This window comes from Loxodonta africana, chromosome 2 (assembly GCF_030014295.1).
Source record: "Loxodonta africana isolate mLoxAfr1 chromosome 2, mLoxAfr1.hap2, whole genome shotgun sequence".
In the NCBI taxonomy this organism is placed as follows: domain Eukaryota; kingdom Metazoa; phylum Chordata; class Mammalia; order Proboscidea; family Elephantidae; genus Loxodonta; species Loxodonta africana.
In genome coordinates, this window is record NC_087343.1 from 222050947 (window position 1) to 222076792 (window position 25846).

Consider the following 25846-nt stretch of genomic DNA (forward strand, 5'->3'; position numbering starts at 1 on the left):
AACAATGTCCACAAGACACATAAAGACTTTCAAAAACAAAAAGGGACAAGCAAAAGGCAGAGTTGAAACTAAATAAGCAGTCCATGGGGACATAAGCAGTCCCTGGAGTTGAGCCTGGAAGAAATAATTATATCACCATTGCCATTGGGGTGCCTCACAATAAACACCATAGCAGGTATGGGAAGGCAGCGTCATATGGTATTCCCATACCTGAGCTAAGAAGATAGTCCGTTGACAACAGGACTGCAGGGACCTAAGACAAAATGTTCCCAGTCTGATAATCTGGTGGGAAAACCTAAAGTACAAAGAGGAAAGGGGCACCCAAGTGTCCTTCAGGCCTCCTTCCCAAAACACAGGTCATCTCCACCAGGCTTTGCTCCAGAGTGAGCAGCAAACAATTTTAAGTTATATTTTTGGGCAAGAACCTGGAGAGTGAAGGATCAACTTTACTGATTAGAGTGACCTTCAATCTGGACTGCACTGCTTCTAGGTACATTGAAGACACTTTCCTAATTAGACTTCATCTTCCCAAAGTGTGCTCATGGGTATTTTACTTTCTTAGTCCCTCCAAGCAGCCACTGCAGTCCAGGCTGCAGGGTTAAACACACTGTATGGCTGTTAGTGGTGGTTAGTCAGCTGCCTTTGTGTCAGCTCCCAACTCACTGACCCCCTGGCACAACAGAAGAAAACACCGCCTGCTCCTGCACCATCCCCAGGATGAGTTATGGATCGGGCCATTGTGACCCTTAGAGTTTTCCTTGGCTGATTTTCAGGAGTAGAATGCCCAGGCTTTCCTCCTGGTCCCTCTTAGTCTGGACATTCCACTGAAACCTGTTCAGCGTCACAACACACAAACTTCCACTGACAGGCGGTGGCTGCACACGAGGTGCATTGGCCAGGCCAAACTGGGTCTTCTGCATGGAAGGTGAGGATTCTACCAAGGTTGTTAATAGATCAGGAGCGGCATCTACCCAGGTGTGGCAGCCCTCTAGGGAAAGCTGCTCAGGAATGTACTGGGTTGCTTCCTGGGGAAGGCTTGACATTGGCTCTCCAGTCCTCTCTAGACCCAATTCTGAGTTCCTGTTCCTGGGTGCACATCCCATTTCTCTTTTACAGGCAACGCTCCTCCCGCCTTGCCCTCCTCCACGCATGCACATACGCGTGGCTTCATGGTAAGGGTTGTTTTCAGAGCAAGCCCGTCTGCAGAAATCCCCTTTGGGCTCCCACCCTTCCTCCATGGCGAGGCGGGACTGTCTGACTCAGCTCTAGTCCTGTCTGTCCCAGCCAACTTCCTGCTGGAAAACACCCTAGAAGCCTCCACCAGGGCCAGCCACAATCAGGGCCCCCATGGGAGGGACTGGCCAAAGTGAGGGCACTGGTGTTTCAGTGAGCAGAGAAGGTGGGTGAGGGAAGAGTATAAAGGTCAAATTTAACTAAAAGAAGACTGGAAGGGAGTTCTAGAATAGCTGTCTTGTGCTCCTGTCTTTTTCACTCTTCTTTAATAACACTTCTCAGGGGAGGTACCTCGTACAGGCGGACTCCTCACATCCTTCACTTTTCCTGGAGGAGAGGTGGGGAAGAAAGACCCCATTTTGATGGCTGCGGTGCCACAAATGCCCCCTGGGTTCAGATGAATTCCCTTTTAAAAATGATTTTTTTTTAATTTTCAGATGTAACTGGGAAGGTGATAAACACACAGTTCTTCGATATGTATGAAGGTGGTAAGAAAAGTATTTTCCTGTTCAAAGTGCATTAGAAATGTAAAATTAAGATGAAACACACGTGGACAAAAATGGCAAACGTTGTTCTCTTTTCTATGAATGAAAAGATGGCTAGCAACATTAGCGAGCTTTCCAGCACGGTCTCAGAGAAATCCTCCTAGGTTTTCACAGAGTTCATACAATGAAGTGTGAAGCCACCATCTGGATCATCTCTCTTCTCAGATCACACTTTCCCTGGGTCTTTCTCTTCTGTGCCACCTACCACTAACAGGGAAGAGAAAACTGCCTTTTTTTTTTTTTTAAACCAGAGTAGATGAAAAATAATGTCATCAGCATCCAACCTGAATATCATCAGCCCTGAAAAACCCATCATAATTACTGCTATGCTTCCAGGACCCTGCTGGGCTGGGGGCAGACATTTCTGGAACCCCTAGGCCGCATTCACTTGCCATGGTCTTACCATTCTGGGCCTTGACTCATGGCTGTGGTGGTTAATCGGAATAGACTAGCCCCTCTTATTTGTTCTGAACACGTAGAATTATTGAAACAAGCCTTTATAAAGATCATGGAAAATAGCTCTGCCCAGTCCTGTGTCATCCTCAAGATCAGGTGGGTGTTGGACTGTTGTGATCCATAGAGTTTTCATGGGCTTATTTTTGGAAGTAGATTGCCAGGCCTTTCTTCCTAGTCTGTCTTAGTCTGGAAGCCCTGCTGAAGCCTGTAGAGCATCATAGCAATGCACAGTCCTCCAATGACAGAGAAGTGGTGGCTGCACACTAGGTGCATTGGCCGGGAATCAAACCTGGGTCTTCTGCATGGAGGACGGGAATTGTACCACTGAACCAATACCTTATTTAACACTTAGGGTTATTGAAAACAAGTCTTTTAAAAGACCATGAAGGAAAGTAATAAAAAATGCCTGCATCCGCTTGATGGGAACTCTGCATTTCTACTTCCAGTTCACTTACACATAATTATAAATTAGAGGCCCAAGTGGTAAATAAAAGGGTCTCAAGATTGATCGACCTTTATTTCCTTCTGATTAGGCACCAGTAAGTCTCTTAGCAAAGACACCCATGTTTCGGTTTGGTCTGCGTTTGTCTTATTTCCAGCTCTGTGGGTCTCCTTTGCTCTTTGTCAGTGTCCTACACATGGCTACTCTGGCCTGGGACAGCCACAGCTTTGGGTCAGGGTCTCTATTCCTAATGGCAAAGAATACTCTGCCTGTGCTGCAAAAGGTATTGCCAGTTGAGTTGAGAGTTTGATTAATAGGATCTTTATGATCTAATTTCCAAGGAGGTTCTTTCCCCTGGGAGCTCCAGTTGCCCTCTTTATTGGTCCCGAGAGCTCCCTGTCATGACCCTTTTCCACTATAACCATGAACATTCCTATAGCAAGCATTGAGCAGAGTTCTTTTCCTTCCGTGCCCTGTTGCCCACTAGGATGGTCCCACCGTGGAAGCCCGGCTAACAGCTTCCTAGTGAAGACCTGGAGTGCCATTGGCATGGTGGGGGGAGGCCCTCTAGGAGTCAGGAAGAGTCAGGGGGGACATGGAGCCCAAGTGCAGAAGGAAGTCCAGCATCTAGACTGAAGTTCTTGGTTAACAGAGATCCTAAGACTGGTTTCCATTGACCCAACAGATAACTCTGGACCAATGACAAAGTTTATTCAGAGTGCACCTCAGAAATCCCTGGTCTTCATGGTCACCCATGATGATGGGAGCACCAGGTAAGAGCGAACAAATGGTCACAGCTCTGGGCAGAAGAAGCCAGCAGGACGGATAGTACCAGGCTTCTCAGCAGGGCCCCTCGGTAACATTCTAGGAAAGAACAAAAAGCTCAAGGAGCTAGATGCTTCTTCAAGGAAAAAGAATGATAGCACATAACAAAACAGACTTTGTTTCTTAAAAAAAAAAAAAAAGGAAGAAGAAGAAGAATCCAAATGGACAACCAGTGGAGCATAGAAGCAGTAGAATCTAGAGAGTATTTCCAGGTAGCAGGAATATTCTGATGAGAATTAGGACTGAAAAACTAAGCCCAGCAAGGGAAGCTGAACCTAGGGTGGGGCTTACAAAAATAGAAAAGGAAATTGAGGAAACGTCTTTAGATAAGGATAAAGAAATACACACACATACATTTTGGTGTACGAGCACACACAACATACGCATGGTATTACCAGGGAGGGGGATGATTCAGCTCTGTGTTTCTCAAAGTGTGTTCTACTATGTATATATGTATGTTTTCACTGCTACACTTGTAAGAACCTCCAAGGCCTGCCTACATTATGGATTTCCAAGATGGGGCTATGGAACACAGTGTGCCCAAGATTAACTGGACCTTAGGTCCCCTTTTTCATGGAGCAGTTTGCCACATCAGACAAATCCTTGGAACATGCTTTGAAAAACTCTGACTTAACTCATTTAGGAAAAAAGCTAAACTTTTTTTTTTCTTTTCCTTTCTGTGCTCCTTCCTTCCTTTGCTCACTCTAAATTGACAGGATTGTTTAGATTTCCTCTTGTCTTTTGTGAAGCTGACTTTTCTGAATCTGAAAGGGCCAGTGTTGGGCTTTTGCTTTGTTCTCTTGGTGACTGCTGTCAGCCTTGTTTTGGGGTCAGCAAGCAAGAGGGCAACAAGGACAGGAAATAATGTAGCTGAGTGTGAGGGTACGACTGAGCCCCACAACCCAGAATTGGGACTTAAGATTTTGTGCCAAAAATTGAGGTCAAAAAGGGCCCTGGTTCTTGTCATAGGGTGAACTAGAAATCTGACATACTGTTGGGGAAATAGATTTTCCCCAAATCTCTTGCCAACCCAGAAAACCTCCCCATAAAAATAAAAGAGGAAGAAACAGTTTTATTACTGAACAAGCAGTAAACCAGAGCTAAAGAGATTGCAAAGACAGAAGGAAATCTGACCCTTTATGTAGCCAAGCAGATAAGGCTTTTTCTTAAGATAACCAGTGACTAAGCCTCAAGTAAGAGGACTTGGCAGCTCCACTTGTCACGCATAAACAAAACAACCAGCCCCCATCAAGCCACCTCCGACACAGGACAATCCCATGTGTGTCAGAGTAGAACCATGCTCCGTAAGATTCTCAATGATTAATTTTTTGGAAGTCGATTGCCAGGCCTTTCTTCTGTGGCACCTCTGGATAGACTCGAACCTCCCACCTTTCAGTTAGCAGCCAAGTACGTAGCTGTTGTTAGACTTAAAAAAAAAAAACAAAACATAGTGCCACAGAGTCTATTCTGACGCATAGCAACCCTATAGGGATCCTGTAAGGATGAACTTTGTGTGTGTTGTTACACCTAGTTCATCCTAAATCCACCTGGTAATTAGGATGGCTTCCTAGGTTTGCTAATTACCTGCATCCACGGGGAAAGTAAATTTCTCCTATCTTTATAACAGGAGTAGTTTTGTAACTTGGAATCAGGCACCTGCTGAAGTTAGGCTCCTTATCGCCCCGTGGAAACTGGGAGACAGAGGTACCATCATCCTTGTTCCTTGATGACTACATTTCAAAGAGATGGCTCCCAGGTCCTTGAGAAAAACATTCCTGGGTTGTAAAACCAGGTAGCGATGCTCTCCAGGAAATGAAGCTGGTTCAGAAGAGGAGCGAAATCCTTTCTACCTTAACAAAGGTTGACATAGATTTCAAAAGAGACAGAGAAAGAAGTTACAAGTTTCCCAAAGTAAATGCCGTAAAGGGGGGAAGGAGGTCTCTCCCTTTTTGCTCCAAATTTTTTTCTTTTTCCATTGGTATTTACCCTTAAAAATCAATCTGCCTGTGTGCCATCCATCCTCCTCCCATTGACCGTAGGAGGAGACAAGTTGCTTAGAAATCTCTGTCCAGGAACAAACACACAAGTAACATGTGAACGTCTCTTGCGCCGGAGCCTCCCCATGTGTGAGACATTCATGTGCCTCCTCCTCTGCTCCCCAGGCTGAAGGACGATGCCAAGAACGCCATTGAAGCACTTGGAAGTAAAGAAATCAGGAACATGAAATTCAGGTCAAGCTGGGTATTTCTTGCTGCAAAAGGCTTTGAACTTCCTGCAGATATTGAGAGAGAAAAGGTGAGTAATTTTTAAACATCTCTTCTGGGACTGGGTTTGGGTTTTCCCACAAATGGTCAGTATAATAAGTGCTGTGATTGGAAGAGGTTGCCGGTCAGTCTGAACTCCTGGCCTGCAGACGTATCCCTGCATTGAGTGACTGCCACACAGAGTGATGGCGCCGCTGGTGGGATCCGGAGGGGGCTGCGTAGGTTTGCATGCTGGCTCGCTGCCTGCTCTCTGTGTGTGCTCTGAGGCAAGTTCCCAGCCTCTTGCCTGGATTTCCTCACTCCTGTTGTGCTGTTCGCTGCCATCAAGTTGGTCCCCAACTCATGGCAACCCAGTGCACAAAGGAACAAAGCACTGCCTGGTCCTGTGCCATCTTCACGTCTGGTGGCAGAAAGGGCTGTCGTGATCCGTAGGGTTTTCATAGGCTTATTTTAAGGAAGTATATCACCAGGCCATTGTTCCTAGTCCCTCTTATTCTGGAAACTCCGCCGAGCCTGTTCAGCATCGCGGCAACTCACAAGCCTCCGCTGACAGAAGGGTGGTGGCTGTGTATGAGGTGCCTTGGCGGGGAATCGAACCTGCACCTCCCTCATGGAAGGCAAGAATTTTACCACAGAACCACCACTTCCTCATTCTTAAATTGGTGAAAAAGTCACTGGATGGTGCAAATGGTTAATGTTCTTGACTGGCAGGCAGAAGGTGGCAGTTCAAATCCACGCCGAGGTGCCTCAGAAGAAAGGCCTGGCAATATACTTCTGAAAAAAATCAGCCGTCGAAAACCTTACGGAGCACAGTTCTGCTCTAGCCCACGTGGCGTTGCTGCAAATCAGGTTGCCTCCGCAGCAACTGGCACAATCGGGGCAAACGTACGGCTTCCACGCGTGGCTCCTTGGTACGTTGTCACATGTACAGCAGCCCGCGATGAGGTGTTCGGAAGCCTGTCCCATCAGGTCAGCAGCAGAAAGGCACTTGACTGAAGTTGCCGAGCTCGCCAATCTGTTTAAAAGTAGAAACTCCAAAGGGGCTATGGGTGTTGATTTTCTAACACTCTGCAGCCAACATAGCCCATCCTGAACCTCCCTGTTCTTCAGCATCCGTTTAAACTCTCTGCACCTCTGTTTTGGGGCGTAGTGGGGTAGTACTTACGTCCTCGGGTGCTGCAAATGGCTAAGCACTCATCTGCTAACCAAAAGGTTGGCAGGAGGTACAAGTCCACCCAGAGGCACCTCAGAAGAAAAGCCTGGTGATCTACTTCCAAGCCATCAGCCACTGCAACCCCATAGAGCACAGTTCTACTCTGTACACGTGGGGTCGTCGTGACTTAAGCGGGTTAGCCGAGGTGGTGTAGGCAAAACCCTTAGGACAGACAAGGTGGGCACCAAGAAAGCACTTGTAAATATCAGTCTTTTTTTTTTTTTTAATTGTAGTTGTTCAGTAAGTCATTGCATGACTAATTATAAATCCCTCCCATTACATTCTTTGTTTATCAAAGAAAAATAAAGAGCAAGATAATGAAGTTTTAACTTACTAACTACTAAGTCACCTGTGAAAATTCCAATGAAGAGTTAGCAAAATGTGTCTGAGTCATGAGCTAACACTGCCGGCAATGGTCACGCCAACCTCTTTCGGGGGTGCTGCTCACCAGGGAACAATGCTGGTTCAGAAGAGGAGGGAACCAGCTGTATTGCCAGGGAGCATGTGAGAGCTGGACAGTGCGAAAGGAATACTGAAGAAAAACTGACATATTTGAATTATGGTGTTGGTGAAGAATACCAAATATACCATGGGCTGTCAGAAGAATGAACGGATCAGTCATAGAAGATATACAACCAAAATGCTCTTTAGAAGCAAGGATGGTGAGACTTCATCTCACTTTCATCAGGAAAAATGAATTACTAGAAAAGGACATCGTGTTTGGTAAAGGAGAGGGTCAGCAAAAACGAGGGAAGCGCTTCATGAGATGGATTGACGTGGTGGCTCCAACAATGGGCTCAAACATACCAATGATCATGAAGATGCCGCAGACCAGGCAACATTTCATTCTGTTGTATGTAAGGTTGCCATGAGTCAGAGCTGACTTGACAGCAACTCTCGAGAGCCAAGGAGCGAGACTTCCACACTAGACCTTACGAAGATAAGGTCTGCTTTTCCATTCAGCTTGAAATTCAAAGGCAGAAGAGATTTTTAAGTCTCCCGGGGTGTAGACTTGGTTGCCTCTGACTTCAGGCTCAGACACTGGGTCCCAGCTCCAACTGCTTGTGTTGTCTGGTTACGGGTTTGGGAAAAAAGTCAACAAACAGTAGCAGCTGGGCATCTGGGCACCATTTCGTTGGCAAGAGGACCCAGGTAGAGAAGAAGGGGTTGGATAAGGTGCAAGCCAAACAGCCAGAAAATTTGTGGCTGGCTCCTAAGAGGGGTCCTGGGACTCTGCGATACTCTCTATCCTAGTACTCTACCCATTGGGGGAAAAAAGAAACATTGCCCTCGAGTCGATTCCAACTCATAGTGACCCTAAAGGACAGCGTAGAACTGCTCCATAGGGTTTCCAAGGAGCAGGTGGTAGATTTGAACTGCTGACCTTTTGGTTGGCAGCTGTAGCCTGCTGTAGCTCTTAACCACTGCACTACCTAGTACTCTAGAAGCCCAGAAACTGTCTATTTTTTAGGCTGCTTTGTAAGACCCCGCTTCACATCTAAAAAGCAGATTTTCTGCTTGTATCTCCTCTGTTCTTTTACACCAGGAAGCCAGCCCGGCAGGCAGTGTTAGGAGTGTTCTGCCAGGGCCCCAGCCTGGACCCGTCCTTACTAATTATTGGATCCGGACACTTTAGCGTAAGCTCAGGACCTCATGAGTTTGTCCTTACAAGTGAGGGATGCTCTGTGCTGTCCTAGGTGGGGTTTTCTGAGCTGCCACCACTGCCACCTGGACCCACCTAAACTGGGAGACAGGTGGCTGGGAGTCCAGAGTTAGGTTTGCCAGAGGGACACATATGACCCTGAATGAGGCACCTAACCTTTCTGGGCTTCAGTGTCCTGAGCTGTACAGTGAGACGTTGGAGCCGAGCAGCTGTGATGTGAGAATGTGCTGCCAGCGCCCTTGGCTGGCTAAAGCACAGCGTCCCACACGCTGACTCTGCTCAGTCGATACAAGCTCATCTTTCCCATTAGCCCTGGTGTGTTCAGACGAACTACCGAGCTCCAGGCTTTTCCAACTTAGCTGTGTGGTCTCGGGCCAGTTGAGCTGTGTGGTCTTGGGCCAGTTGCTTGACCTCTCTGTGCCTTAGAATCATCATCAGTGAGAAAGGGGTAAGGTGATACCTATCTCATAAGGCTCATGAGGGTTAAGTGAGAGAACTACTTAGGGCGTTGAGCAACTCACCAAGCAGAGTTGTGTACCTCAGAGCAGCTGTGTTTTTCCAGGACTTCCCCACCAGCCCACCCCCAACACAGGCCCCTCGACACTGATCGGCAAACACTGTCCTTCCCTCCATGAGTCTCTCTGAGGAAGGCTCATGCCCAGGTCCCAGTGGGTCAGTTAAATCAGAATACCTGAGGGTAGTTCCGGGCCAGGTACTTCTAATGCACGAGGACAGTGAGACAGGGCATGGATCACAGGAGGCAAAAGAGGTCCCAGGTACATGTGCTCATTGAAGGTTCCCGCTGCATACCAGTGTTCATGGCAGCACTCCTCACAATAGCCAAAAAGTGGAAACAGCGTAAATGTCCATCAACAGGTGAATAGATGCACAAAATGTCATCTATCCATAGAATGGAATTCTACTCTGCCGTAAAGAGAAAGGAAGCTCTGATCTGTGCTACGTCATGGATGGAACTTGAAAACATGACGCTGCATGAAATCAGCGAGACGAAAAAGATGACTATTGTATGATCCCACTACCATGAGATATGTAGAACGGGCCGATAGAGACCAAAGTTCATTAGTGGTTAGTTACCAGGGGCAAGCAGGAAGCGGTGGGGAAGGAGGACTCAATGCGTAGGCAACACTGAGCTTCTGTTCAGGGTGACGGAGAAATTCTGGAAAGGTTCCTGGTGATGGTTAAACAACATTATGGACGTAATTAATGTCACTGAACTGTACATGTGAAGGTTATTGAAATGTCAGTATTTATTACATGTATATTTATCACATACACAGAAACTCCCACCTAAAGGTCCCTTTCAATATTTCTGCTCTTTTCCCAACTGCCCTGCCCCATTTTCTCCCTCACCTTGCCACCCAGTCTCCCCTTTCCTCCTCCACAATCTGCGTCAGCATCCCCAGGTGCCTGGTTCTGCCTTGCCTTCCTGCCCCAGGTTCCCTGACCCAGCAGGCAGGCCCACTGTGGGCATTTAAGGGGCACCATGCCAGGCAGAGAAGTGCTCCAGCTGTTAGCACCTGCTGTTGTTGTTATTATTATTACCAATAATATTGGTCCCCAGCTAGCCTGTCTCAGAAAATCTGGGGAAGGAGCCTTCAATCTCTTTTAAGTCAAATGTGACTGTCTCCACAAATAGGCTCACTATTAACGTTTAGCTAATTCGCACGAAACAACCCCACTAGAACTGCAAGAGGGGTGGTGGCGGTGGTCCTTCCCCTGTACTCTTTACAAGAACAGATGTTTGAGTTTGGAGAACAGGTATGTTTTGAAGCAGTGGTTCTGGATTTGAGTGAAACACCTGTCTTGCCTACATGTATGGATTGAAAGTTACCAAGCAGATCAGCTCCCAGGCTCCCGGGGTAGGCAGGCGGATTTGGAAACATTTCACTGAGGCCTAGGCAGTTTCCGAGGAGCCCCGGTGGCACAGTGGTTAAGCGCTCGGCTGCTAACCAAAAGGTCAGCCGTTCCAAGCCTCTAGCCGCTCTGCCAGAGGAAGATGTAGCAGTGTGCTTCCTTAAGGATTTACAGCTTTAGAAACCGTATGGGGCGGTTCTCCTCTGCCCTATAGGGTAGCTATGAGTCGGAATGACTCCACAGCAGTGGGTTTTTTGGTTTGGTTAGGCAGTTCCAGGACCATGGCCAGAAGACTCAGGGAAGTGTCCCCGCAGGCTCAGGGCAGGTGGGGAGTGGAGTGCCAGCAGGGACAACCGGCTCTGAGCCTCCTTGAGGGCGGACTTAGAAACATTTCAAGAGGCCTTGGCACCTCCCTGCCCCCACAGACTCAGAAAAGGTGGGTGGAGGCTTGGTCTTTCAGTGGACTTGGAAAAATTTGCTGCAAGCTTGGGCAGCCAAGGAGGACGCCCTCCCCAGGGACTCCCATCGGCATAAACTGGCTCCCTTAGAAAACTTTCCTGAGATGCACCCACACAGGCAGGCTGTCCTGGGCTCCCAGGTGGACTTGGAAACATGTTCAGGGAGGGAGGGAGGGAGGACGTGGGGGAAGAGGGCTGGGTGACACCTTCCAGGCTGGCAGACAGAAGGAAAAAGTTACTGTCCACATCACTGCAAGAGTTAAATGAATAATTTTGTGAGTACGAATCAGCACAGCTGTTTTCTAGGAGGTCAAGTGTATCTCCAGTTTCAACTTCTCCATTGTCTCTGACACCAGCCCCCCGCCCTTCCCCACAATTCTGTTTTTCTACTGAGTTTGGTAAGTCACTGAAACCTACACAGAACTCACAGACTATAGTTACAGTTATGTGGTTTATTAAAGGTATAGCTCAGAAGTACAGGATAGGAACAGGCAGGAATAACAGGGAACAACTCAGGAGTAACTCAGGGGAATGTGGAGAGGTACTCAGGTGAAGTTTGGAAAGGCATATCCTTCCCCAGGAAGCTGTCCTTCCAGGATGCTCTCAGGAAGCTTCTCCCAACCTCAGTGTTTGGCCTTTTATCTGCCAGCCCACACACTCATTATTGGTTACCAGGTGAGTTCCCAGTCTGGCTTCCACTCGTTAATACAAACTCTCAGGGGTGGCCTGCGGAGCCTGTCGTGACTGTCTGTACTCTGATCTAATGTAAAATTGCCTTATTGAAAGTAAAGAGACAGCTGGAGTTGGATACAGACTGAACTCCATGCAGTAGAATCCAGTAATCCAGCAGTGATGTTTTATAAGGGCAAACAAGGACGTGAAGTACAGTATTTGATTGGTGTTTACAAACTTAGATCATTGAAAGTCATTGCTTGATTGGTAATTACAGGCTTAGCTCATTGAAAGACATTACCCAATTGGCAGTAGATAATTTTAAGGCAGGACTTCTTGTGACGGGAACTCATAAGGCAGGACTTCCCATAGTGGAAGCTCGTAAGGCAATTGGCTTAGAAGGATATATGTGTCTTTCTTAGATTGGTTACAACGTGGTAATCATAAGGATATTCGTGTGGGGGCAGGGATTGCAGGCTGGTTACATCATCATTACCAGACATTCTTCTCTCAGGAGAGTCACAGTGTAGTTATGTCATCCTTGCCAGACATTTTTTAGTTTCATGATTATGTCTGCACAGAAAATGGCTGTTGCTAGGGTGGAAATGGAACTAGCCACAGAAGAGTTATACTCAAACCTCAAGCCAGCCATTTCAGATTTTCTCAGGTACCTCAAATTTTAACATTCCCTTACACAAGCCCAACTACTCTGAGAGTTGTTTCACAGAGGCCAGGGAGAAAGGCCAACCTGCTTGAGGTACAATAACTCTTAACCTCACAAGAGTGCAAAGACAAGACTTGAATATGGTGAGGAGTATATGGAACAGTATAAAAGTTACTGTGATTTGGAGCACTAAAGGATGTCTGTGCAGATGTTGACGAGGTCTAGGCTAGTAGCCAGGGCCTCAGCACGGGTCTTACTGAGAGCTCGAGTCAAGTGCTCTTGGAGGAATCATTTATGTCTTTATGATTTGGGATATTCAGACTTATATTCTAGGGATTTCCCTAGGAATAGTGTATGGCCCTGTGTTCTGATGGTCTGAGCCCTCGATGGTCTCCCCAGCCACACACCTTTTCACCCCCATTCCACCTGCTAGACCCAGAGAAGTTTCCTAGGCCCAGACTTTAATGGCCCTCACTACCCTACTGAATTGAATTTTAAACTATAAGAGACTTTAGAGATTGTTCTGTCCAGCCCCCTTGTATTATAAGAGGGAGGAACCTGAGATGCTCAGACTGAGGAATAAGTGAGGAGATAAATCTTTGAAGAGAAGGCAACCTAGGTTTAGATCCAGACACAAGCATCACTAACGGTGGACCCTGAGGATCATTGTTTCATATCCCTGAGACTCATGTACACCTCTAAACTGGAGGTGGTCAGGCTGCACTGCTCAATATGAATATGGCATGTACCCACTTGGCAGGAGGTGCCATCATTATCATCACCTCCAGCATGGTCTTTGTCTTGGTCCCTGGTGATCCAGAACCAGAGCTCAGACTTTTGTCTCCAGCCCAGTTCGTTGGAGATGCCCAGGAATTCTGTGGGCAGAATTCCTGCCTAGTCATATTTCCCTATCTACATTCGCTCAACATTCCAGTAAAATCCCTGCAGTCTTTGTTTGTCTCCACATACTACAGAGCTCGTCCATGTCAGGATCTTTGTGCGTGTATCCCTGCATCTAGAGTAGGCTTTTCAAAGCTCAATGCTGCCTCTTTTGTAGAGCCTTACAGGCTCCTCCTTCCCCAGCCTGTGAACTCCCATGACGCTTTGTACTTTCCTGATGGGGCATATGGTCCTTTGCATTAGGTTTACTTGTCTTATTGTGCCTGGATTGTAGCCTTGTAAAGGCAGAGACCACATTTTATTCAATTCTTTGATTCCTCCAAGTCTCAACAATGAGTAAATGATCAGAACTGTGGTTTTAAGAAGGAATGTATAATCAAGTGAGAATTCCCAGGAATACAAAGCTGGTTTAACATCTGAAAGTTGATTAATATAATAGACCACATGGATAGACTCAAGGACAAAAACTGCATGATCATCTCAGTAGACAGAAAAAGCATTTGGCAAAATTCAACACCAATTCATGATAAAATCACTCAACAAATGAGGAATATGAGGGAACTTTTTTTTTTAGTTATCAACCTCATAAAGAGTATCTATGAAAAAATCGCAATGATCATCACACTTTGTGGTAAAAGACTGACTACTTCCCCTGTAAGGTCAGGGACAAGACAAAGATGACCTTTCTTACCATCTATTCAACATTGTACTGGAGGTTCTAGCCAGGGGAATTAGGCAAGGAAAGGAAATAAAGAGCATCCAGATTGAAAAGAAAGAAGTAAAACTATCTCTTTTTGCAGATAACATGATCTTGTGTATAGAGAATTCAAAAGAACCCACTAAAAAATATCTTAACTAATAAACAACTTCAGCAAGGTTGCGGAATACAAAATCCACATACAAAAACCAATTTTATTTTCATACACTTGCAATACAATCCAAAAATGAAATTAAGAAAACAATTCTGTATTGTTAGGAATAACAATACTTAGGAATAAGCTAACAAAAGAAGTGTAAAACCTAATACTCTGGAAACTATAAAACACTGTGGAAAGAAATTAAGAAGACCTAAATAAATGAAAAGACATCCCATGTTTATGGATCAGAAGATTTAATATTGTTAAGATGGCAGTACTCCCCAAATTGATCTACATATTCAATATAATCCCTATCAAAATTCCAATTGGCTTCTTAACCGAACTTGACAAGCTGGTGCTAAAATGTGTATGGAAAATCAAAGGATCCAGAAGAGCCAAAACAATCTTAAAAAGAAGAACAAAATTAAAAGACTCACACTTCCCGGTATCAGAACTTACTACAAAGTCACAGTAATCAAGGTAATGTACTATTCGCATAAAAATAGTCATATAGATCAGTAAAATAGAATTGAGAATTCAGAAATAAACCCTCATATTTTCAGTCAATTGATTTTAATAACAGTGCCAAGACCATTCAATGGGGGAATGAATAGTCTTTTCAACAAACCATCTTGGGACAATTGGATATCCACCTGCAAAGGAATGAAATTGGGCCCCTACCTCAAACTATATACAAAAATTAACTCAAAATGGACCAGACACCTAATGTAAGAGCTAGAATTATAAAACCCTTAGAAAAACCTATAGGTATAAGTCTCATGACATTGGATTAGACAATGGATTCTTATATATGGCCCCAAAAGTACAAACAACAAAAGAAAAAATACAAAAGTATAAGATAACTGAATCTATCAAGTCTCAAGAGAAAAAAAGAGAAAAGAACAAAGAAAAGCAAACAAACCCAGAAGGAAATGTGGGATTCAATAAAGAAATCTAACATTAGAATTATTGGAACCCCAGAGCACCATGACAACAATAAAGGCATAGAAGCAATTATCAAGAGATAATCAGAATTTCCCAGGCACAAAGCAGAGAGCCACGCCTGCAAATACAGGAAACTACACAAACCTCAATAAGAAGAAACACAAAAAGATCAACTCTGTGACATATCCTAGTAAAATTATTGAAAACCAAAGACAAGGAGAAAATTCTGAAAGTGGCAAGAGAAAAACACAGTGTAACATACCAGGGGTCTTTCATAAAAACCAGTGCAAATTTCTCACCAGAAACTCCAGAGGCCAGAAAACAATGGAACAACATATATAAGATACTGAACCAAAACAATTGCCACCAAGAATTCTTTACCCAGCAAAGTTGTCATTCAAAAATGAGGGGGGAAATCAAGACATTCCCAAATGATCAGAACCTCTGAGAATTTTCCACTACCAATCCAGTTGTGCAAGTATTACTCAAGGGAGCACTCCAAACAGAAAGGCAAGAGCATTAAGAAATAAATACAGAGTAAACTTATTGACTAATATGGCTTATTTGATATTGATGATATATTAATGTATATTGATTGATATTAACACCAACAGAAATGGAAGAGGGAAGAGTACTTCAGGAATAGATTTATTATGTTACAGTTATATGCTAATCATTGTTCATATGTTAAATGTTGTAAGTTACGTAACGTAACATATGCAGAAACCACTAAGAAATCACCAAGAAGAAACATTCAGAAGACAAGAAGGAAAATAACAAAAAGGCTCATCACAAAAAAGCACCCAAATACAAAACAAAAACAGAAAATCAGAATATAAAAACAAAGATACGAAATACTAAAAAAACAAATGGCAAAATGAGTGAGGTAGACACACCGTTTTTAACAATAACCGTAAATGTAAATGGTCTAAATACCCCATGCACAAAACAGAGAGTGGCAGAATGGATTAAAAAAAAGATCCACCGTTTTGCAGTCTACAGGAAACATACCTTAAACATAAGGATACAAACAGACTGAAAATAAAAGGATGGAGAAAAATATTCCATGCAACCAGTGAACAAAAAAGAGCAGGGGTGGCCATACTGATACCAGATAAAATAGACTTTAAATCAAAATCTATTATAAGAGATAAATAAGGATATTCAAATAACAATATAAGGGTCAGTTCAGCAAGAAGACATAACAATTATATATGCACCTATCAGCAACACACCAGAATACATGGAAAAAATACTGACTAATATGAAAGGAGAACTGGACAACATCACAATAATAATAGGGGACTTCAACACACCACTTTGAATTATAGACAGAACATCTAAAAAGAAAATCCCTAAGGACATTGAGAACTTAAATAAAACCATAAGCCAGTTGGACCTAATAGACATACATAGAACCAGACATCAGAACAACACACATTCTTCTCCAGTGCACATGGATCATTTCTGAGAATAGACCATACTCTAGGACACAAAACAAGACTCAACTAATTTAAAAGATTGAAATTATACAAAGCATCTTCTCTGACCATAACTGTATGAAGCTAGAAATCAACAGCAGGATAAATAAGGAAAAAAGAATATATGGAAACTAAATAATACACTACTACAAAAAACGATTGGATCATAGAGGAAGTCAAAATTGAAATTTAAAAATTCCTAGAATCAAACGAAAATGAAAACACCACATATCCACACCTTTGGGACATAGCAAAAGCAGTACTCAGAGGGAGATTTATAGTAATAACTGCCTACGTTAAAAAAGAAAAAAAGATCCAAAATCATTAACTTAAACCAACAGTTTGAACAAATAGAAAACGAAGTCAAAAACTACCAGAAAAAAATAATAAAGCTAAACGTGGAAATAAACAAAACTGAAAATAGAAAAAACAGTTGAAAGAATTAACAAAACCAGAAGTTGGTTTTTTGAAATAAAATAGACAAACCACTGGCTAGATTGACAAAAGAAAAAAAACAAGAAGAGACAACCAAATTAAGAAATGAAGTTGGCGACATTACAACTGACCCAAAAGAGATTTAAAAAAAGATCATAACTGATTACTATGAAAAATTATACTCCAACAAATTAAAAAACCTAGATAAAATAGACAAATTCCTAGAAACACACTACTTACCCAAACTAGCACAAACAGGGTAGATAATTTAAACAGACCCATTACAAAAGAAGAGATAGAAGGTATATCAAAAAACTGCCAACAACAACAAAAAGCCCAGGACCAGATAGCTACACTGGAGAATTCTACCAAACATTCGGAGAAGAGTTGACACCAATTCTACTCAATCTCTTCAAAAACATAGAAGAGGAAGGAGCACTCCTGAACTCTTTCTATGAAGCCAGCATAACCATGATACCTAAACCAGGAAAAGATGTAACAAAGATAAATAAAATTACAGACCAATATCCCTTATGAACGTAGATGCAAAAATTTTCAACAAAGTTCTATCCAATAGACTTCAGCAGGGAACCCTGATGGCAACATATCAAAAAACATCATACACCATGATCAAGTGTAGTTCATACCAGGATTGCAAAGGTGTTTCAACATTGGGAAATCGATCAATGTAATCCACCACGTAAATAAAACAAAGGAAAAGAATCATATGATCATATCAACTGATGCAGAAAAGGCATTTGATAAAATTCAACACCCTTTCCTGATAAAAACTCTCAGCAAAATAGGAATAGAAGGGAAATTTCTCAACATAATTCAGGGCATATGTGCAAAACCAACAGCAAACATTATACTCAAAGAGAAATGCTGAGAGCCTTCCCTTTCAGAATAGGAAAGAGACAAGGATGCCCATTGCCACCACTCTTATTCAATATTGTACTGGAAGTCCTAGCTAAAGCAATAAGACAAGAGAATTAAAAGGTATCCAAATCAGAAAGGAAGAAGTAAAACTAGCACTATTTGCAGATGATGTGATCCTATACATAGAAGGCTCTAAAGATCCCACAAGAAAACTGCTGGAACTAATAGAATTCAGCAGCATTGCAGGGTACAAGATCAACATACAAAAATGAGTTGGGTTCCTCTACATTAACAAAGACTACTCCAAAAAAAGAAAGAAAAAAAATATTATTTACAATAGCCCCCGATCAATAAAATACATAGGAACTCACCTAACCTGGGACTTAAAAGACTTATGCAATGAAAATTATAAAACCCTACTACAGGACACTAAAAAAAAAAAAAAAGAGAGACCTACAAATATAGAAAGACATCCCATGCTCATGGATTAGAAGGCTTAAGATAGTGAAAATGTCAATTCTACCTAAAGCAGTCTACAGATTCAATGCAATCCTGATACAAGTCCCAACAACATTCTTTACTGAAATGGAAACTGTTGACAAACTTCATATGGAAAGGAAAGAAGTCTCAAATAGCCAAAGCAATATTGAAGAAAAAGAACAAAGTAGGAGGTCTCACATTCCCCGATATGAAAACATACTATATAGCCACTGTAATCAAAACAGCCTGGTATTTGTTCAGTGATAGACACGTAAAAATAAAAATAAACCTGTTGCTGTTGAGTCGATTCCGACTCATAGTGACCCTATAGGACAAAGTAGAACTGCCCCACAGAGTTTTCAAGGAGTGGCTGGTGGGTTCGAACTGCCAACCTTTTGGTTAGCAGCTGTAGTAGCTCTTAACCACTGCACCGCCAGGACTCTGATAGACACATAGACCAGTGGAAAAGAATTGAGAACTCAGAATAAAAGCAGCCATCTATGGACAACTGATTTTCAACAAGGGGTCAGAGTCCATTCGATGGGGCAAAAATGGTCTCTTTAATAAATGGTGCTGGCAATACTGGATATCCACCTGCAGAAAAATGAAACAAGACCCATACCTCACACTACATGCAAAAACTAGCTCAAAAAGGAACAAACCTCTAAATGTTAAATCTAAAATCATAAAATTCCTGAAAGGCAACAGAGGAAGAAAACTATGGGACCTAATCTTCTGTAAAAATAGGATAACAAATATTACAACAAATACTTGAAGAAGGCAATATAGATAAGTCAGACCTCATAAAAATTAAAAACTTATGCTCACTAAAAGACTTCAATAAAAGAATAAATAGACAACCTATAGACTGGGAAAAAAGCTTCAGAAATGATTTATCTGATAAAGGTCTAATCTCTAATATCTATAGAAAACTGAAACAACTCAACCACAAAAAGACAAGCAACCCAATCATAAAATGGGCAAAGGCCGTGAACAGAACCTGCACCTGAAAGAGGACATCCGAACAGCCAAAAAACATATAAAAAGATGTTTATGATCAGAGAGATGCAAATCAAAACTACAGTGAGATACCATCTTACCCTGGCTAAAATGGCATTGATTTAAAAAAAAAAATAACAAATGTTGGTGAGGATGTGGGGAAATTGGAACACTTATCTGTTGCTGGTAGGACTGTAAGCTGATACAACCACTATGGAAAACAGTATGGCATTTTCTCAAAAAACTAGAAATAGAACTACCCTATGATCCAGTAATCTCATTCCTAGGTATATACCCTAAACACCAAAACCAAACCCATTGCCGTCAAGTCGATTCCGACTCATAGTGACTGTATAGCACAGAGTAGAACTGCCCCATAGGGTTTCCAAGGCTGTAATCTTTATGGGAGCAGACTGCCACATCTTTCTCCGTGGAGCACCTGGTGGTTGAAACCACCAACCTCTCAGCAGCTGAACGCTTAACCATTGCACCACCAGGGTTCCTTGTAGAGACCTAAAAATGATGACATGAATAGATATATGCATGCCTCTGTTCATTGCTGATTTATTCACAATTGCAAATAAATGGAAACAACTGAAGTGTCCATCGACAGATGAATAGATAGGCAAGCTGTGGCACATACATGTAATGGAATTCTACACAACCATAAAGAACAACGATGAGTCAGTGAAACATTTTATAACATGGATGGACCTGGAGTGCATAATGCTAAATGAAATAAGTCAAGCATATAAGGACAAATATTGTATGAACCCTCTTTTATAAGAAGACAAAGAAAGAAGGACCACTGTTCATTGGTGGTTATGGGGTGGGGGAGGGATGGGGAATGTATGCTTTCTACACTAAAAAAAAAAAATAATAACACTAGAGACTAATTATTTTTGATGACGGAAAAAGTGGCACTGATTGTGGGTGTAATGGGCATAGCACAACCAAAGTAAAAATAAGCATTTGAGCACATATGGCTTGGTATAGGCAAAGCAGTATACAGGTAGGTACAGGTGTGTACATAGGTGAGAACAGATAAAAGTGTCTATAAACCAAAACCCAAACCCGTTGCCATCAAGGCAATTCCAACTCATAGCAACCCTATAGGACAGAGTAGAACTATCCCATAGAGTTTCCAAGGAGCGCCTGGTGGATTTGAACTGCCAACCTTTTGGCTAGCAGCTGTAGCTCTTAACCACTACACCATCAGGGTTTCTGAATATGTAAAAGGTATGTGTAAATACAAGTAAATGGGTGCAGGCACATATATTCATTTAAGACACAAATATGGATACTCCTCAGACATAACCAGATACCTTCCAAAGTTGGTTTTCTGGGTTTGAAGGCTTAGGACTATAATCTTATGGGACAATTCAGTCAATTGACATAATATAGTTCACAGAAATCATGATCTACATCCTAGTGAAGTGAGTACCATCTGGGGCCTTAAAAGCTTGTGAGCTCCACCAGCCTGAGACCAGAAGAGCTAGATGGTGCCCACCTACCACCAATGACCACCCTGACAGGGAACACAACAGAGAGTCCTGGACAGAGCAGGAGAAAAATGTAGAATAGAACTCAAATCATGTAAAAAGACCACACCTAATGGTCTGACAAAGACTGGAGAAACCCCTGAAACTATGGCCCCTGGACACACTGTTAACCCAGAACTGAAACCATTCCCAAAGGCCACTCTTCAGACAAAGATTAGACAGGATTATAAAATAAGAAATAATATGCATGAGGGATGTGCTTCTTAGTTCAATCAGATATAGATTGGGCAGCTCCTGTCCAAAAGCAGGATGAGAAGGCAGGAAGGGACAGGAACTGGTCAAATGGATACAGGGAAGCCAGAGTGGAAAGGGGGAGTGTGCTGTCACAGTGTGGGGATGGTAACTAATGTCACAAAACAATATGTGTATAAATTTTTGTATGAGAACTTAACTTGAGCTGTAAACTTTCACCTAAAGCACACACACACACAAAAAGCTTGCAAGCAGCCATCTAAGACACAACTATAGGTCTCAACTGACCAGGAACAAAACAATAAGACGGTAACCAAAAGCACAGAGAAGAAATAAGTCCACAAAAGCCACAACATCATCTACCCTGAGACCAAAAGAACTAGATGGTGCTTGGCTACCACCACTGACCATTCTGACTGGGGCCGCAGTAGTTGGTCCCGGATAGAATGCGAGAAAAATAAGAAGAACTCCAATTCTTAACAACAACAAAAAAGAAAAACAGATAAATTGGAACAGTAGAGAACAGAGGACCCCCTGAGACTATTGCCCTGAGACACTCTTTACCTAGAACCAAGCCTACCCCTAAGTCACCTTTTAGCAAAATAGCAGAGTGGCACATAAAAGAAAGGATCTTACCTGTATGATTGGTGCCCTACTTAAAAACCATGGGTATGAGACCAAAAGGTCAACGATTTCTTAAAATCAAAGATGATAAGGGGGTATGGAAACTAGAGTACTGGAAAGGGAACAAACAGAACACAAAGAGAATACTCACACATTGTGATAAATGTAACTAATGTCACTGAACAATTTGTGTGGAAATTGTCAAATGGGTACCTAACTTGCTGTGTAAACTTTCACCAAAAACTAAATAAAATATTATTGAAAAAAACACACACACATACACAATGAAAATAGAAGGGATATATAACTAGAATTCCAAAGTTCAAAATGCATATTATTTAAGCACTAGCTTGAGGTGCTGGATTCTCTGCACCTTAACTTAATGTTTAAATAAAATAATTGAAATAATCAAATGTAGAGGACTAAAGCCTGCCTCAATATGAACACACATTTGCTGAGCAAGAGACTCTAGGAGAACTCTGGGGGGAAAAAAAATAGTCCTTCCCCCTAGAAAAACAAAAACCAAACATTAGAGTTGTGCTGTCCAATATGGCAGACATTAGGCAACTGTAGCTACACCTGGATCCTCACTTATCAACACAGGTTCCGAAGACCAGGGCATTATGCGAAAATCGGCATTATATGGAAATGGAGGATGACTACACCAGGTCACAAAATATTATATGGGACACGTAAGAGGACGTGGAACCAGGGATATCACTGCTGATGTCAGATGGATCCTGGCTGAAAGCAGAGAATACCAGAAGGATGTTTACCTGTGTTTTATTGACTATGCAAAGGCATTCGACTGTGTGGATCATAACGAACTATGGATAACACTGCGAAGAATGGGAATTCCAGAACACTTAATTGTGCTCATGAGGAACCTTTACATAGATCAAGACACAGTTGTTCGGACAGAACAAGGGGATACTGATTGGTTTACATTCAGGAATGGTGTGCGTCAGGGTTGTATCCTTTCACCATACCTATTCAATCTGTATGCTGAGCAAATAATAAGAGAAGCTAGACTGTATGAAGAAGAACGGGGTATCAGGATTGGAGGAAGACTTATTAACAAACTGCATTATGCAGATGACACAACCTTGCTTGCTGAAAGTGAAGAGGACTTGAAGCACTTACTGATGAAGATCAAAGACCACAGCCTTCAGTACGCATTGCACCTCAACATAAAGAAAACAAAAATCCTCACAACTGGACCAATGAGCAACATCATGATAAACGGAGAAAAGATTGAAGTTGTCAAGGATTTCATTTTACTTGGATCCACGATCAACAGGCATGGAAGCAGCAGTCAAGAAATCAAAAGACACATTGCATTGGGTAAATCTGCTGTAAAGGACCTCTTCAAAGTGTTGAAGAGCAAAGATGTCACCCTGAAGGCTAAGGTGCGCCTGACCCAAGCCATGGTATTTTCAATCGCATCATATGCGTGTGAAAGCTGGACAGTGAATAAAGAAGACCGAAGAAGAGTTCATGCCTTTGAATTGTGGTGTTGGCGAAGAATAGCGAATATACCATGGACTGCCAAAAGAACGAACAAATCTGTCTTGGAAGAAGTACAGCCAGAATGCTCCTTAGAGGCAAGGATGATGAGACTACGTCTTACATACTTTGGACATGTTGTCAGGAGGGATCAGTCCCTGGAGAAGGACATCATGCTTGGCAGAGTACAGGGTCAGCAGAAAAGAGGAGGACCCTCAAGGAGGTGAGTTGACACAGTGGCTGCAACAATGAGCTCAAGCATAACAACGATTGTAAGGATGGCGAAGGACCGGGCAGTGTTTCGTTCTGTTGTGCATAGGGTCGCTATGAGCCGGAACCGACTCGACAGAACCTAACAACAACAACGACAACAATGTCCCTCTGGATCTAGGGGGTAGGACTGGTGGTATGTCAGGTATGCTACAACCTCATGCTGGCACCTGAAAATGAAGTATTCCTGTGAACATGGAAATCACTGCGAGAAATGCAACCTCCAAATAACACAGGAACCCAGAAATACACTTAGAGTGCTTATCTCGCCATACAAAAGCCAAAAGAGACAAAAGTTTTGCAACATCACACCTCCAGGATACACCACCACATACAGTACCCTGTAAAAACGGGAATTTGTGGGACACGCCCATTTATTCCATTTCGAGCAGTTATACAGGTCCCTTCTTGCCGGCAGCATGTATTGTCAGTGGGCCAGTCGCTTTCCAATAAACCTGAGGTGGAAAAGGTAGGTGGGCACTCTCTGTCCCACTGGTCACGAAAGGGTTACTGCCAGATGTACATCGTTAATGTGCAAAATAGTTGGATTTTTACTATTGTCGTAAATGTGAAATGTGGGATAATGAGATCATCCGTAAGTGAGGGGTAGGTGTATTTACATTTAAAGTAGTTAAAATTAAATAGAATTTAAAACTCAGCTGGTATAGTCACGTTTCAAGGATTTCATCGTAAAGGTAGCTTGTGTCTTCTGTATTGGACAACTCAGACTATAGAATATTTCTATAGTTGCGGAAAGTTCTATCCGGCAGCATTACCGTAACTGTCCTAAGTATGGTTCAAGTATTATTAAGAAACACTTCGGGAGGAAATCAAACACCAGTGTAGGTTGAAGCAAATCCCACTGTAGGGAGTGATTTTGTTTCTATGACTGTGTTCACAGCTGACTCGTTAAATATTTGTCAAATTAGATTAGTGAATAAATAAAGGTATTTTCTTTCCTTTATGCAGATCAACCACTCTGATAATAAGAAGAACAGATATTCTGGCTGGCCTGCAGAGATACAGATAGAAGGCTGTATACCACGAGAACCAAGCTAACATTGCACTTCCTTAATAAATGTGTTTTGTATAAATGTCGCATGGATTGGCCCACGAATCTTATCACTTTAAACCCTACAATCAATATTTTACAAGGATTTTGGGCTTGTCTTAAACCAACCAATATAGTCTAATTATACAATCTTAGCACAATATTTATATGCCAGTATTTATACAGTGGAGGAGGCATAGGTCGTTAATGGTAGAATTCTTACCTTCGATGCAGGAGACCTGGGTTCAATTCCCTGCCAGTGCACACCATACACAGCCACCACCCGTCTGTCAGTGGAGGCTTTCGTGTTGCCGTGATGCTGAGTAGGTTTCAGAGAAGCTTCCAGATTAAGATGAACTAGGAAGAAAGGCCTGGAGATCTACTCGTGAAAATCAGCTAGTGAAAACCCTAGGGATCACAATGGTCAGATCCACAACCGATCATGGGGATGACGCAGGACCAGATAGGATTTTATTCCGTGGTGCATGGGGCCCCCATGAGTCAGGGGTCAACTCAACAGTAGCTAATAACAGTTTATATAGTGAAGCTATGAATATGCTACATTCTGAAAGGAATGGGGCTTGTTAGAGGAGATGAAGTGATTTAATGTGGAAGGGAGAGAGCCGGTGGAAGCAACAGCTGCTCGCCCAAGGTGGAGTCACGTTGTGGTCAGACGAAAGTCCAGGCAGCTCTGCAGAAAGATAACTTTTGTTCCTTTATTGCAAGCACACCCTAGTTTCTGACAGTCATAAAAGAATGAGCAAGATGGGAGCGGGCTTAGCAGGATGTCCTTCATTGACAGTTGTGGCCATTGGGGGTCCACCCTGAGGATGGTGACTATTCATCTCAGACTTTCCAGGAGACATCATTGAGACACATCATTACATCAGCTATTCAAGATACCCCACCACCATGCAACCACGTGTCAGAGAATGTGTTTGATAATGTCACTGGGGTACAGGATAGCTTCTAAGCATCAGCCGTTCTAACTTCCTTCCCAAGCCTGGCTGCCCAAGAGGCTGTCCTACCCTGGAAGAGCTCTGAGACTGTGATGCCAGGTTAATACTGCCTCCCTGAGTCTCCAGTTTCTCCTCTGTACAGTGGAGGAGTTGGACTAGATAAATGACTTTCAAACATTGTTATCAAACAAACCAAAACCAGATCTGTTGCTGTCGAGTCAATTCCAATTCATAGCAACCCTATAGGACAGAGTAGAACTGCCCCATAGGGGTTCCAAGGAGTGGCTGGTGGATTTGAACTACCAACTTTTTGGTTAGCAGCCAAGCTCTTGACCATTGCACCAACAGAGCTCCTTTTAAAACATGGTAGTACCTGGCACAATCTCAGTGGTGTAC

General features: G+C 42.9%; 1 protein-coding gene across 1 annotated transcript in view; it reads left to right on the plus strand.

The window, feature by feature from the left end:
* Positions 1-24561, plus strand: part of FAM3B (FAM3 metabolism regulating signaling molecule B) — a 67907-nt gene extending 43346 nt beyond the window's left edge. Inside the window, exons 6-9 of the mRNA XM_023559166.2 lie at positions 1671-1721; positions 3362-3449; positions 5664-5796; positions 24410-24561. Coding sequence (XP_023414934.1) covers positions 1671-1721; positions 3362-3449; positions 5664-5796; positions 24410-24499 — 362 coding nt within the window. The 3' untranslated portion in view covers positions 24500-24561. The remainder of the gene's footprint in view (positions 1-1670; positions 1722-3361; positions 3450-5663; positions 5797-24409) is intronic.
* The last annotated feature ends 1285 nt before the right edge of the window (positions 24562-25846 follow it).